General features: G+C 42.7%; 1 protein-coding gene across 4 annotated transcripts in view; it reads left to right on the forward strand.

Moving 5' to 3' along the window:
- LOC122542857 (mitogen-activated protein kinase kinase kinase kinase 5-like) overlaps window positions 1–15,284 on the forward strand; it is a 129,390-nt gene that overhangs the window by 47,464 nt on the left and 66,642 nt on the right. For all 4 annotated transcript variants that reach the window (XM_043680955.1, XM_043680957.1, XM_043680954.1 and 1 more), the window contains exons 5-6: window positions 4,726–4,781; window positions 8,683–8,730. In XM_043680955.1, the coding sequence (XP_043536890.1) occupies window positions 4,726–4,781; window positions 8,683–8,730 (104 nt within the window). The remainder of the gene's footprint in view (window positions 1–4,725; window positions 4,782–8,682; window positions 8,731–15,284) is intronic.

Below are 15,284 nucleotides of genomic sequence, written 5' to 3' on the forward strand. Positions count from 1 at the left end.
AAAACAAATAAAACAAATTCATTTACTGGTGCACTCATTCTGCTGTTCTTTTGGCCTCGAATCTTTAACCTTTGTGGAAACGCTGACAAAGGAAATAAGGTTCTGCAGACCCAGACACAAAATGCGGTTTCAGGCAAGGGTTTACTGCACACAGGAGGAAGACCATTCAGACTGTCATGTTCATTCTGCACCTTGGCATCCAAAATGAATCCCACTGCTCTGTTCTTTACACAGGTCTTAATCTGCTTCTATACTTATCTAGTTTTCCTTGAAAAGTGCAATGTTCTTTTTCCCAACCACTTCCTGTTGCAAATTCTCTAATTGCTTTGTGTAAAGAAATTTCTCCTAATCTTTCTCTTCACTCTGTAGCAATTTTAAGATTGTAGACACCTCATCATTGACTCTGCTATCAGAAGAAATAGTTTCCCTAATTTCTGTCTCAAAATCCTTCACAATCTTAAACCATTTGAAACATTCAATACCCTCCTATGCTCCAATGAAACAGTCTGAATTAAGTCTCTTGTCATAATAAGCTTAGCTAGTTTCTCATTACTGGTCACAATGGGTTAAAATCTCTCCCATTCACTCCCATCGTATAGAATAGTTTCCTGATCAAACATAGAAGACTCTAAGGAATGCAGTAGGATAGATGTTTCCCCTGGCTGAAGAGCTTAGACCTAGGAGGACAGTCACAGGATAAGAGAGTAGTCATTTTGAATTGAGATGAAAAAAATCTTCTGAGAGGATTGTAAAACAGCTGGGTGTTCAGCTGTTGAGTATACTCAAGGCTGAGATTGATTTGGTATTTGGACTTAACGTGGAAATAGAGAACTATGTGGACTAGGAGGGGTTTGTACTGAACTTGCTTCTTTGGTGATCCTTTAGGATCAAGAATGGCATGTTTCCACTTTTCTTGACTGGGTCTGGGATACCTGATAAGTCCAGTGCATGATCTGCCCAGTCTATCCCAGCTGAGGCAGGTAATTCTTGGACAGATGAGGTATTTCTAGATTTGTGCCTTTTTTCTGATACATCAACCTTGCTTCTGCATGCTCCCAGCAAAGTTCATTGACTTTTTTTTATGTTCTCGAATAAACCTTCTTCATTTTGGTTGGTCATAAGTCAGGAACTCTCAGGAGTAGATGAGAATAATTGATATTTTCAGGAATGTTTTAAGGACATTGCTAAAGTAATTCCACTGACCTCCTGGCCATCTCCTGTTAGGACTGAGTTGCAAGTTGAACAGTTGTTTCGGAAGTCTGGTGTCAGGCATATAAATGACATGTTCCTCCTATTGGAAATGGATTTGACTGATTCACACTGGAATTAAAAATGTCTGACCCACATGTGACTCCAAATCCACAGCAATGTGATGAATCTTAACTGGTCAAGATACTGAACTGTATTTTACAAAATATACTCCATCTTGACAGTGTAGTGTTGTTGCAAAAGATAATTTCATTGCTGGACCTGAGTGCAGTTCACAACAGCAAGCCCACATTGACGAAATCATCTTCTTCCCTTTGCTGCAACTTTGGGCCTGAGCTCTCCCTTTGAGTTTCTCTATTTTAACAACAGCTAATTGTCACTTCAAGGCAGCTAGGCAACAGAATCTATAGACACTTCAGGCCTTGTGTGTGTGTGTGTGGTTGTTTCTGTTTCGTTCAAGCTGATAAGTTGAATGAATTATTGGCTATCCAGGAACCAGCCTTCTGACCGTTGTATTTGTGGTCTTGCAGGGTTCTGCTTATGTTAGGTCAATTGATGAAGTTTTAACTTCACAAGGTCTAAAATTAATGTGAGGAAACTGCTGCTCTTTGAAAAAAAAAATCAACAAACCATCTTGTTTGGCAAAAGTCAGACTGTTTAAAGACATGTCACTTCAATGTACTCATTTGATGAGGGGGGAGAGGGGCACATTCACACCACATCATTGCTGAAAGAACCACATAATATGCAGGAATAACTGACATTAGCTTAATAATGCAAGGGAACTGCAGTACTGAGTTTCAGATCTTCAGACACTAAATTACTGAGAAGATCAATAAACCAAACACTCAATGCACAGACTATTAGTTTCAGCCTAGAGAGAAGGACCAAAGTGAAGGTAGAAAGATTATGAGTGAAGATCTGGAAAAAGTGAGTGGCCTCAAATACTTATTAGTCAGTGGTGTCAGAAGGAAGTATGAAATGACAATAAAACAATTGGATTAATTATGGTAGAAGTTATTGTAAGAAATGCAATGGAATATTGTAAAAAGTATTGGTGGAATTGAAGGGGATATTCTACAAGTCAGTTGAGAGACTAGTCTTATATGTGCAGAAACTTGGACCACCTCAAGAACAGTGGACCAATGATTGGAGACAATTAAGGTGCAAATCCTGAAATGGATGAATGAGGTGATGAAAAATGACAAGATCAGGAATCAACATATCACAGTATCAATGTGGAAATACTGAAGAAAGTTGCTGAGAAAATGTTGAAATAGCATGGTCATCTGTTTCAGAGAAAGAAATAAAATGCTGTGAGGTCATGATGAAAATGAAATTGTCTGGAAGATGAAGAGGAGCAAGGCTTAAGACTGGATGGAAAGATGCAGTGTCAAAAAAACCTGAAAAACAGGAATTGGGAGAGAAATGAGTGATTTAGAGTCAGAGATGTACGGTATGGAAACAGACCCTTCAGTCCAACTTGTCCATGCCGACCAGATATTGTAAACCGATCTAGTCCCTTTTGTCAGCTTTTGGCCCAAACCTCTCTAAATCTACCTTATTCATAAACCCATCTCAATGTCTTTTAAATGTTGTATTTGTATCAGCCTGAACCACTTCTTCTGGTACACATGCACCACCTTCTCCGTGAAAATGTTGCCCGTGCTGTCCCTTTTAAGTCTTTTCCCTCTTACCTTAAACCTATGCCCTCTAATTTTGGACTCCCTACAATGGGAAAAAGAGGTGGTGATGGGGAGAGTTGACCTACTAGCACTGTGGTGACCCCAAGAGAGAAGTTAAAGAAGAAGATAGAAGAGAAATTGAGTTGCTGAGGGGGAGAAGGAGGAGAGTAATTGAGAGTGTGACGGAAGTAAGTTATTGATGGTGAGTGAGTTACTATGTGTGAAAGGCAGGTTACTGAAAGTATATGAATTACTGATATTATGTGAAAAGGGAGTTGCTGGGCCATTCCAAGTGTCCCTGGGCTGTGTCACTGTTGTTTTCATCACCAGTCTGATATCTGGACCTGTTCTAATATTTGAATTAGTTATCTAAATGACATGATGTGCCTCAGCAAGGTTGCCCTGGACATGGAATACCAACAGCATGATGCAATATAAATGATAGGAAGTGAACACATATACCCAGAAAGAATTATGCAATGGTGCTATACAGTTATACTTTTGATAAATATAACAAAGTTTGAAGATTGTTCAAAACTTGGAAATCTAAAAAACAGTAAAGATGATAGATAAGATCAAAGACTTGTGAAATGGGAGAACACATGATAGATGCAGTTTAATGCAAGATGATACATGAAGAAATAGGAGCAGGAATAGACCATTTGGCAGCTTCAGCATGTCTGACCTTAAAAATGGGTGCAGGAACAGAGGGACCTGGGGTTCACTTGCAAATGTTTGAGGAGATAATACAAGTTATAGTACCAGTTTGCTCAGATCGGTGCTGGGTCCTCTACTTTTTGTCACTTACATAAATGATTTGGATGCGAGCATAAGAGGTACAATTAGTAAGTTTGCAGATGACACCAAAATTGGAGGTGTAGTGGACAGCAAAGAAGGTTACCTCAGAGTACAATGGGATCTTGATCAGATGGGCCAATGGGCCGAGAAATGGCAGATGGAGTTTAATTCAGATAAATGCAAAGTGCTGCATTTTGGGAAAGCAAATCTTAGCAGGACTTATACACATAGTGGTAAGGTCCTAGAGTGTGTTGCTGAACAAGGAGACCTTGGAATGCAGGTTCGTAGCTCATTGAAAGTGGAGTCGCAGGTAGATAGGATAGTGAAGGCAGCGTTTGGTATGCTTTCCTTTATTGGTCAGAGTATAGAGTACAGGAGTTGGGATGCCATGTTGCGGCTGTACAGGACATTGGTTAGGCCATTGTTGCAATATTACGTGCAATTCTGGTCTCCTTCCTATCGGAAAGATGTTGTGAAGCTTGGAAGGGTTCAGAAAAGATTTACAAGGGTGTTGCCAGGGTTGGAGGATTTGAGCTATAGGGAAAGGCTGAACAGGCTGGGGCTCTTTTCCCTGGAGCGTCAGAGGCTGAGGGGTGATCTTATAGAGGTTTACAAAATTATGAGGGGCATGGATAGGATAAATAGACAAAGTCTTTTCCCTGGGGTGGGGTAGTCCAGAACTAAAGGGCATCGGTTTAGGGTGAGAGGGGAAAGATATAAAAGGGACCTAAGGGGCANNNNTGGACCGAAGGGTCTGTTTCCATGCTGTATATCTCTGACTCTATAACTCCTACAAGTGATGATGCTCATGACCAAGAGATGGTAGCTTGAACTTTGCAGCCATTGATCTCGGGAACATTAATAAGTTTGTTAAAATAGGGAAATGCAGGTAAAGAAGTAAAGAATAAAGCTGTGACTCTCACTCATGGATGTGAAACTGAAAACTTCCCCTTTTATTTGTGTTAGCACAAAGATTTTTATTATAACGGACAAGTAAACAGCATTAACTTCTCTTTTCTTTTCTTCCTGCTAGTAACTGGCCCACTCTCTGAGTTGCAGATCGCTTACATCAGCAGAGAGACACTACAGGTGAGGGCTACTGCTGAATAGTTTTATGATTTAATTTGATAACTTCGATAATTTGTAATGCAATGACAGAAGTGTGTTGTAATTGACAATCCTTGACTCATTGTTCGAGGAAGGCCTCCTCCATGATTTCAACCAACTCAGTTCTCAAAGTCAATGTACAGTTAATAGTCATTCACCACAGGTGTGTGTGTCATGCAAATTTCTAATTTATAAAATGGAAACAGTTCAAAACAAAAGATACTGTTCCGTCAAAGCTAATTAATTCAGTTAATGTGCAATCTGTCTGACTGATACATTTAGTCAACAAATACTTGCTGATCCTGAAAGGGAATCAAGTTAGAGTATTGGCTGTTTTTCCTCATCTTTGGTTTCAAAAGTGATCTGTTCTTCTCTCTGAGAGAGATTATATTATGCATTTCTAAATGCTCTAATACTTCCTTACCAGAGGAAGTGGTGGAAGCTGGTACAACTGCAACATTTAAAAGGCATTTGGATGGGTATATGAATAGGAAGGGTTTGGAGGGATATAGGCCGGATGCTGGCAGGTGGGATTTGATTGGGTTGGGATATCTGGTCGGCATGGACGGGTTGGACTGAAGGGTCTGTTTCGATGCTGTACATCTCTGACATCCTTTGCAACATTTCCCAATGATAGATATTAAACTAACTGGCCAATCGTTAGTATTTTTGTCTCTCATTTTGAATAAGGGTATTGTATTGGCAGTTTTCTAGTCTCTGGAATTTTTTTCAGAATCTAAGGATTCTGAGAAGATCACTACCTATGGTACATTAGCCCTGTAACTGTATCCATTAAGATCCGAGGATCTTATCACCCTTTAGTGCCATTAGTTTTCCTAGTACATTTTCTCAAGTGATTTTTGGGAGGTTGAGTTTTATAGAGGTCTGAGCAACATGGGCTGCAGCAAGATTTGTGACAGAGGATGAGAGGTCCAGTGAGGCCAGTCTCGATATTGGGGACATCTTGCTCTATTTTATATGCTTTGAACAAGCAATGCAATGAGTTTATCGCTAGGCAGCACCCAGATGCTAATTGAGGGGATTGTAAAACACTTTGCTAACTGCCCAACCACTTATTAATCTTAAGCTTCCCATTTGAAAAACCACATCAAACAAGCCAGATGCTGAGAAAACTCGACATGGAAATCAGAGCAGGTACCTGATGAATTCCACTTGATTGTTCCTCTGATGCCAGGTGTCCAGCTGGAGATCCTTCGATGTACTCCATGGGCACCAGCTACACATACCCTATAGCCACAGACATTGGCATTGATACGTGCCAACCTCTAAGAATATTCATTGCACATCTTCAATCCACTGCAGGTTGCTTCTGCACCTCAATGCACTGGCAATTATAACTGTAATACTGCTCAGGGACACTTTGCTCATGGACTGGACCAGGCTGTATCTCCAGCCTGTTCTCTTGCTTTCAAAGTGCTCATTAATTCTGAGCCTATATGGATGTGCACAACATCCTTGCCTTGGACTTTACCACTTCAGCCAGAGATACCAGGCTTGTATTAGTTTCTCCTTGCCCATGCCATTTAATGCAGAAGCTTGTGATGGTTGACAGCAGCCTCGAGTCAGGGAGATAGCCATCAAACTGAGACAAAAGTACTGAGAACCTTAGTATGTCTGACAGTGTCTGTAGAGAGAAGTGTAGTTAATGTTTCGGGTCCACTATGACAATAGGCTTTTAAAGATGGCACAGTCTCGGGGATGCTGGTGAATTCCATGATATTCGCTGGGTGGTATGTTGTTCTCAGAATGGTACATACAATCGAGCTGGAATTGGACGAGGGGGATGCCATGCAGCAGGTACTTGAGGTGTTTGGTAAGACACAGTAAAAAGCTTATAGGCCTTGCAGCAAGACTCCCTCCAAAAACTTTAACGCAGCTCATACGTGGCCAAAAATGTGAAAGGTTCAAGCCATTGTGTTTATTCTCTTCCCACCTTTGGCCCCTTGTTTAGAACATAGAACTTTACACAGCAGTACAAGCCCTTTGGCTCTCGATGTTGCACTGACCTGTGAAACCAGTCTGAAGCCCATCTAACCTACACTATTCCATATGTTTATCCAATGACCATTTAAATGCCCTTAGAGTTAGCGAGTCTACTACTGTTGTAGTCAGTGCATTCCACACCCCTTCTACTCTCTGAGTAAAGAAACTACCTCTGACAACTGTCCTGCATCTGTCACCCCTCAATTAAAAGCTATGCCCCCTCATGCTAGCCATCACCATCTGATGAGAAAGGCTCTCACTGTCCAACTATCTAACCCTCTGGTTATCTTACATGCCTCAATTAAGTCACCTGTCGAGAGTATGGTGCTGGAAAAGCACAGCAGATCAGGCAGGAGCAGGAGAATCCAGCTCAGCACCATCCTCATGACTTTTCCCATCTGTCAATCTTCCTTCCCACCTGTCAATCTTCCTTCCCACCTATCTGCTCCACCCTCCTCTCCAACCTATCACCTTCACCCCCACCTCCATCTACCTATTGCACTCTCAGTTACTCCACGCTCTCCCCCCCCCCAGCCCCCCCTCCCTCCCCTTTATCTCTCCCCCCCCAAGCCCCACCTCCCTCCCATTTATCTCTCCACCCCCGAGGCTCCCAGCCTCATTCCTGACGAAGAGCTTTTGCCTGAAACATTGATTTTCCTGCTCCTCAGATGTTGTCTGACCTGCTGTGTTTTTCCAGCACTACACTCAACTCTGATCTCCAGCATCTGCAGTCCCCACTTTCTCCTCATCAATGAAGTCACCTCTCTACCTTCTTCTCTCTAACAAAAACAGCCTCGAGTTCCACAGCCTTTCCTTGTAAGACCATTCCCCCATACCAGACAACATCCTAGTAAATCTCTCCTGAACCCTTTCCAAAGCTTCCACATCCTTCCTATAATGAGGTGACCAGAACTGCACGCAATACTCCAAGTGCAGCCACACCAAAGCTTTGTACAGCTGCAGCATGACCTCATGGTTCCAAAACTCAATCCCTCTACCAATAAAAGCTAACACACGTACACCTTCTTAACAACCTTATCAACCTGGGTGGCAACTTTCAGGCATCTGTGTACATGGACACCGAGATCCCTCTGTTCATCTGCACTACCAAGAATCTTACCATTACCCCAGTACTCTGAATTCCTATTTACTTAATATTTTAGGAATACTATAAGTGTTTTCTAGTGTTTATTCTGCTCTTTCCTTGTTCACCATTATTATTTCCCCAGCCTTGATCTCTAAAGGGGCTGTGTTTTCTTTACCTCTTTTTTTAAAAAAACATAGATTAGATTAGCTTAGCTGTAGTGTGGAAACAGGCCCTTCGGCCCAACAAGTCCACACCGACCCTCCGAAGAGCAACCCACCCAGACCCATTCCCTTACATTTACCCCTGCACCTAACACCGCGGGCAATTTAGCACGGCCAGTTCACCTAACCTGCACATCTTTGGACTGTGGGAGGAAAAGAGTACCCAGAGGAAACCCACACAGACACTGGGAGAATATGCAAATTCCACACAGACAGTTGCCCGAGGTGGGAATTGAACCTGGGTCCCTGGCGCTGTGAGGCAGCAGTGCTAACCACTGAGCCATCATGCTGCCCTTTAAAGAAGCTCTTACTGTCCCTTTTAACCTTACTTGCTAGCTTCCCTTGTAGTTTATTTGCTTCCTCCGTATTATCATTTGATTTTTTTTGGCTTTTAAAAGTTTCTGTCCTTTGGCTTGCCACTAATCTTTGCCACATTGTATGTTTTGTCTTTAGATCAGAGTCCCGACAGTGTGGAAATAGGCCTTTCTTTCATTTTGATATTGGGAAGAGAATTGAACAAAATATTATAATTCAAGATTAATTCTAACTTCTATATTTTGTTTCGCTTTAGGGCTTGGAATATCTACACAATCAGGGGAAGATACACCGAGATATCAAGGTAGGTTATCCTGGCATCAGTTATTGTTATAGTAAATGAACTGTGGTATTGTCCAAGATATGGATAAATGTAAGGTTTTTTAATATTTATAAACAGTGACAGAGTGATTGAGGTGTCAGTGGGGGAGCATTTTGGGGCAAAATTTCATAATTCTATTAGTTTTAAAATAGTTATAGAAATGGATAAAACTGATCAAAAAGTTAAAGTTCTAAACTGGAGTAAGGCTAATTTTGATTATATTAAATATGAACTTTCAAAACTTGAGAAAGGAACATTTGGGAAATGGAAAGTTTCTAAAAATGAGTAACTAGTGCAGACAGTATGTCCCTGTTCATGTGAACAGCAAGGCTGGTAGGTGTAGGGAATACTGGATAACTAGAGAAATTGAAGCTCTGGTCTCGAAATAGAAGGAGCCATATGTCAAATATAGATAACTGGGATCAAGTGAATCCCTTGATGAATATAAACGCAGTAGGAACATACTTTAGGGAGAAATTAGGATGGCAATTAGGGAACATGAAATAGCTTTAAGTAGGTTAAGGAGAATCCAAAGAGACTGTATAAGTACATTACATTAACAGCAAAAAAGTAACTAGAGAGAGAATAGGGGCCCTTACAGATCAATGTGGCCGTCAATGTTTGGAACCATATGAGATGGGTAAGATACTCAGTGAACATTTAGTTGGAGAAGGACCTGGAAGCGAGTGAACTTGGGGAAATAGTGATTGTAAACGAGTTCAGGCAGGTGAACCTCATAGAATATGAGTTCCCTGATTGGGGCTGTTAATCTGGTCCATTCAGGGAATCCTAGGTGACAGGTAAGAACAGAACTCTCTGCCTGTTCCCCCTTCTGTGTTTACATTGAAACCCACATTTCATTGAAAAGGGTGCATGTGGTTCTACCAGTGCTCTGAGTTTTTAGGGAGAGGTGGGCACTGATGAGAATAGAGTGCCTTATTTTCCCCGCCAACTTTATTTTGATTTAGTCCCCTTATTCTCAGTGAAAAATGTAGAATAATGTTTTTGCACAATGGTGTATTTTTATTGAGTCACTACACATACTCACACAGCCACAGCTGATTCGGGGAAATGTAAACACGACTGCTGGACCCCCTTTTGGTGCAGTGGAAGTGTGGGAGAATTTTTAAAAAACACAGGAGTCTCAGCAGAAAGAACAGGAGCATCAGAGGGAGCTAGATCAGTGTCAAGGACCCTCTGCATGTAAATAAAGGGTGATTTGATGACGGCATGTCGGCCTGTATGGAGTTATTTCGTGATGTCTTGAAAAGAGTTCATATTATAGGTGCTGAAGGTATTAAAACTCAATGGTAGATAAATCCCCTGGACCTGATCGGGTGTTTTCCTGAGCTTTGTGGAAAGCTAGCGAAAGGATTGATGGGCCCCTTGTGTCATTGACAGCCACGGATGAGGCTCCAGAAGACTGGAGGTTGGATAATGTGGTACCTTATTTAAGAAAGGTTGTAAGGAAAAGCCAGGGAACTGTAGAGCAGTGAGCCTTATATCAGTGATGGCTAAGTTGTTGGAGGAGTCCTGAGGAACAGGATTTACATGTATTCAGAAAGGTAAGGACTGATTAGGGATAGACAACATAGGAAATTGTGTCTCACTAACTTGATTGAGTTTATTGAAGAGGTGATAAAGAAGATTGCTAAAGGCAGGGTGGTAGACGTTGTCTATTTGGTCTTCAGCAAGGTGTTTGACAAGGTAGATTGGTTAGTAAGGTTAGATCACATGGCATCTGGGTGAGCTAGCCAGTTGGACACAAAATTGGCTTGAATGTAGGAGATGAAGGGTGGTGGTAGAAGGTTGCTTTTTGGACTGGAGGCCTGTGACAAGTGGTGTGCCACAGGATCTGTGTTGGGCTCTTTGCTTTTCATCACTTACATAAATGACTTGGGTGTGAATAAAGAAGTTATGGTCAGCAAGGAGATGACACCAAAATAGTGGACAGTGAAGAAGGTTATCTCAGATTACAATAGAACCTTGTTCGGATAGGCTAATGGGCCAAGGAGTGGCAAATGGAGTTTACTTTAGATAAATATGATGTGTTTACACTCTGATAAGGCAGGACTTATACAAGTAATGGTAGGGCCCTGTGGACTGTTGCGCACTACAGACCTGGGGATGCAGGTGCATAGTTCCTTGAAAATTGAGTTGCAGTTACTCCAGATAGTGAAGAAGGCATTTGGCACGCTTGCCTTCATTGGTCAGAGTTTTGACTATAGGCATTGCGATGTCATGTTGCAGTTGTACGGGACATTGATGAGACCAATTTTAGAATACTGCATACAATTCTGGTCACCCTTCTATAGGAAGGATGTTGTTAAACTTGAGAGGCTGCAGAAAAAACTTACAAGAATGTTGCTGGGCTAGAGGGCTTGAGTTATAGGAAGAGGCTGAATAGGCTGGGGTTACTTTCCCTGGCGCCTCATAGGCTGAGGGGTAATATTATAGAGGTTTATAAAATCATGAGGGGCATGGATAGGCTGAATAGTTATTGTCTTTTTCCAGGGATAAGGGAGTCCATAATTAGAAGGCATAGATTTAAGGTGAGAGGGGAAAGATTTTAAAAAGAACCTGAGGGGTAACTTTTCCACGCAGAAAGTGATACATGTATGGAACAGGCTGCCAGATGAAGTGATGGAGATGGGTACAATAACAACATTTATAAGGCATTTGGATAAGTAGATTAATGGGAGGGATTCAGAGGGATGTGGGCCAAATGCTGGCAAATGGGATTCGGTCAGATTGGGATGTCTGGTTGGCGCGGATGAGCTGGACTGACGGGTCTACTTGTACAACTCTGACTAATTGGGAGTTTTAAAAAAAAAATCTGCTCCACTATGTCATCTAGTGAACAGAGTATGCAATGACATCATGATATTAAACTAACAAAATTGAGTGGGAAATATGGGCAACAAGTTACAAAGGCTGAATCTTTTCTGGCTAAGTGTCACTTCCATCAAGTTTTTGAAGGGTTTCTTGTCGGGAAAGTGAGCAAGGTCTTTCGCCATGTATTACGCATCTTGTCTCATTAACTAACTTCATTATCCCAGTGATGCCCTCTCATCTGATTCTAGCCCAATCTTACAGAATCATAGACTCAAAGATATACAGCACGGAAACAGACCCTTCGGTCCAACTTGTCCATGCCGACCAGATATCCCAACTTAATCTAGTTCTATTTGCCAGCACTTGGCCCATATCCCTCCAAACCCTTCCTATTCATATACCCATCCAGATGCCTTTTAAATGTTAGTGTACCAGACTCCACCACTTCCTCTGGCAGCTCATTCCATATACTCACCACCCTCTACGTGAAAATGTTGCCCCTTAGGTCTCTTTTATATCTTTCCCCCCTCACCCTAAACCTAGGCCCTCTCGATCTGGACTCCCCCACCCCAGGGCAAAGACCTTGTCTATTTATCCTATCCATGCCCCTCATGATTTTATAAGCCTCTAAGAGGTCACCCCTCAGCCTTCAACACTCCAGGGAAAACAGCCCCAGCCTATTCAGCCTCTCCCTGTCCTCCAACCCTGGCAACATGCTTGTGAATCTTTTCTGAACCCTTTCAAGTTTCACACCATCCTTCAGATAGGAAGGAGACCAGAATTGCATGCAATATTCCAAAAGTGGCCTAATAAACATCCTGTACAGCCACAATATGACTTCCCAACTCCTATACTCAATGCTCTGATCAATAAAGGAAAGCATACCATATGCCTTCATCACTATCCTATCTACCTGCAACTCTACTTTCAAGGAGCTATGAACCTGCACTGCAAGGTCTGTTTGTTCAGCAACACTCCCTAGGACCTTACCATGCTTGATCTTGAATCTCTATTCCACATTTTGGTTGGAAAGAGAACCTTAGTTTATATGTGTTTAGTGAAGAGCCCATTTTTTTCATATGATTTGGAAAAGTTGACAGTGACCTGGAACTCAGTTTCTGACTGAGCATGCAGAACTGTCATTTGTATACTGGAGCTCAATGGTTGAGGTTGAAGTGATTTTGGTTTAGGATTGAAGGTGGTTTAGATTGAACAGTTTTCCAATGATTCTATAGATTATCTTCATGCATGATGCTCCTGTCTCCACTAACATCACTGAAAAGAGATCAACTGGTCACTTAACCAATCATGTGTTGGCCTGATAGGAGTCATTGGAGTTCAAGAGTTGTAGGCAGAGCACTCTGAAACATTTTTAGAATTCCATACGATGAGAAATAATACAAGGGATTAGTTACACTGACACTCATTACAATGAGAGTGAGCCATGTCCTCATTGAATAGCGGAGCACATTTGGTGGGCCTACATCTGCTTCTTTGTCTAATGATCTGTGGATAAATTGCTGGGATAAGTTGCTATTTATCATATGATATTCCTGGAAGAACTCTTCGCTCATTGGATATCTGCCAAAAGACCAGCATTCCTGGCACGCACACCACATTTAAAAGTCCACTATATACCAGGTCTTGGCCTACTTGGTGACGGATATTCAGTCAGAAGACGTCAGAGAAGGGGAAGGTGGTGTCATGATTCTCTGACAGGGACATGGAGATCCTGGTGGGTAGAGTGGCCCAGAAGAGAGTGCTCCTCCTTTAGGACCAGCAGAGGAGGTTATAGTGCTCAGACTGTAGCAGCTTGGTCTGAGGTTGCCACTCCGGTCAGTACAGAGGAACCACCAGAGGATCAATAACCTTCTATGTCCTGTCAAGGTAAGTGCCACACTTCTTTCCAACACCTCACGCTCACTCTATCTCAGTTATCTATGTACCTACCTCCCACCAAGGTTCATGTTCTGCCATCCTCACAATTCAACATCTTCCCTCACTCACTCTTGTTTCCTCTGAATCTTCTGTATTGTCTCTGCACTGCCCAGGACACCTCACTTCCTTTCAATCACCTGCACCAGTACTAACAGGTATACCAACTACTTTCATCTCACTCAATCCCTCCCCCCCTCTCTCATTCCAGGAGAAGGCAGTCCAGTAGACAGAAGAAAGAACCTGAATGTGTGGAGGTGTCAGGGTCCTCACTGCTATGAGGAGAGAATCCTATTCATTGCAGGAGATGCCCTGGATCAGTCCTGCAGTGAGGCTAACACATCCAAGTCCCGCAAAACAGATAAATATCATTCTTCATTCTACTGCAGTTCTCACATTAACCCCATGATTGGTGTCATTCATTGCACAACGGTTCTAGCCACTTGCCATGACACAACCTCTCCACTATATCAAGCAGGTAGCAACGGGATGAGAAATGGGCTGCACTGCTAGAAGCTATCACCTCAACCTCTGAGAAAGAAAATATCTTTCTGAAGGAGGGTCACTGGACCCGAAGCGTTACCTGTGCTTTCTCCCCTCAGGTGCTGCCAGACCTGCAGATGTTTTCCAGAAATTTCTTGTTTTGTTGTTTTCTCAGAGGTAGCATTAGCAAGGCTGCCTTCTGCATCCCCATCAGTTTAGAAGCTTTCACCTGGGTGGGAACATCATGCTTAGAAAGAGCACAAGCCGGTGAGGTCTCAAACTTCACTGCATACAATCCTGCTGCTGACTGAGGAAGAAACAATGCAGGCTGCTGGTACTTGGAGGCCTGCTGGAGACCAGGCACATGCTCACTTCCAGACATGAGGGGACCCTTTGGTTTTAGCAATCAGAGGCTTTGTCAGTAATGACAGGCAGGAATGTGGCAGGCAAAGATCCTCATAGCCCAGAGGCTGCAGGAGTGCAGCTATTGCTATGGGGACCCAGTTGCCTCAAGCTTGAAGTCATCTGGGTGCTTTGGAGAGCCAAGGTCCAGAAGCTTCAGGATCTGCTGAAATCGTGCACACATCTTCATTCTATTGCACCGGCCATCAGTCCTCAGGACCTAAGGTATGGCAACAGAGGGATGGGAACCTGAAGTGCACTCCAGGCAGCCCTTCCTCAAAAGAAGACAGGGTGATGCCAGGAGACACCCAGCCAGAGAAAGAAGCACAAACACGCTTCCTCAGAAAATTCCTCCCAGAGATTTCCAGAGGTAACTGAAATTAAGTGATCAGCAGTGTATGGGGCACAGAGGTTTACAGGGAGCCAATGCATTAGGATCACTAGGGATTAGATGGCGCACACGTCTGTGTCCCATACAGTGCATGTGTTTCTGTGTAATATTCTTGCCCTCTAAAGGCCTTCACATCGATATGGTTTGCAGACCCCCTCCCTCATAAGTCAAGACACTTATCCTACTCACTCTGAGTCTGGTCAGCGCCATTTTCTTCCCCTGGGGTATACTGTCAATTTCTACCATGATGGAAGGCGCAGTAAACACTTCTTGGCTTCTAGTCTCTGCCTCTGTGTGTTATTTCCATATGTCCTTCCTCATAGCTCTTCCCATAAACCCCATAGGATTCACACCTCCCAGGTCACTAACTGATCCATCTACATGAACCTTCTCCTACCCATTTTTTTCCCTTAGTCCCTGGCATATGAGGTGATTGTGCTAAATGTGGAATATACTGCCTCCACTTTATAGTAAGGACATTCCTGACTGG

This window comes from Chiloscyllium plagiosum, chromosome 41 (genome assembly GCF_004010195.1).
Source record: "Chiloscyllium plagiosum isolate BGI_BamShark_2017 chromosome 41, ASM401019v2, whole genome shotgun sequence".
Classification (NCBI taxonomy): domain Eukaryota; kingdom Metazoa; phylum Chordata; class Chondrichthyes; order Orectolobiformes; family Hemiscylliidae; genus Chiloscyllium; species Chiloscyllium plagiosum.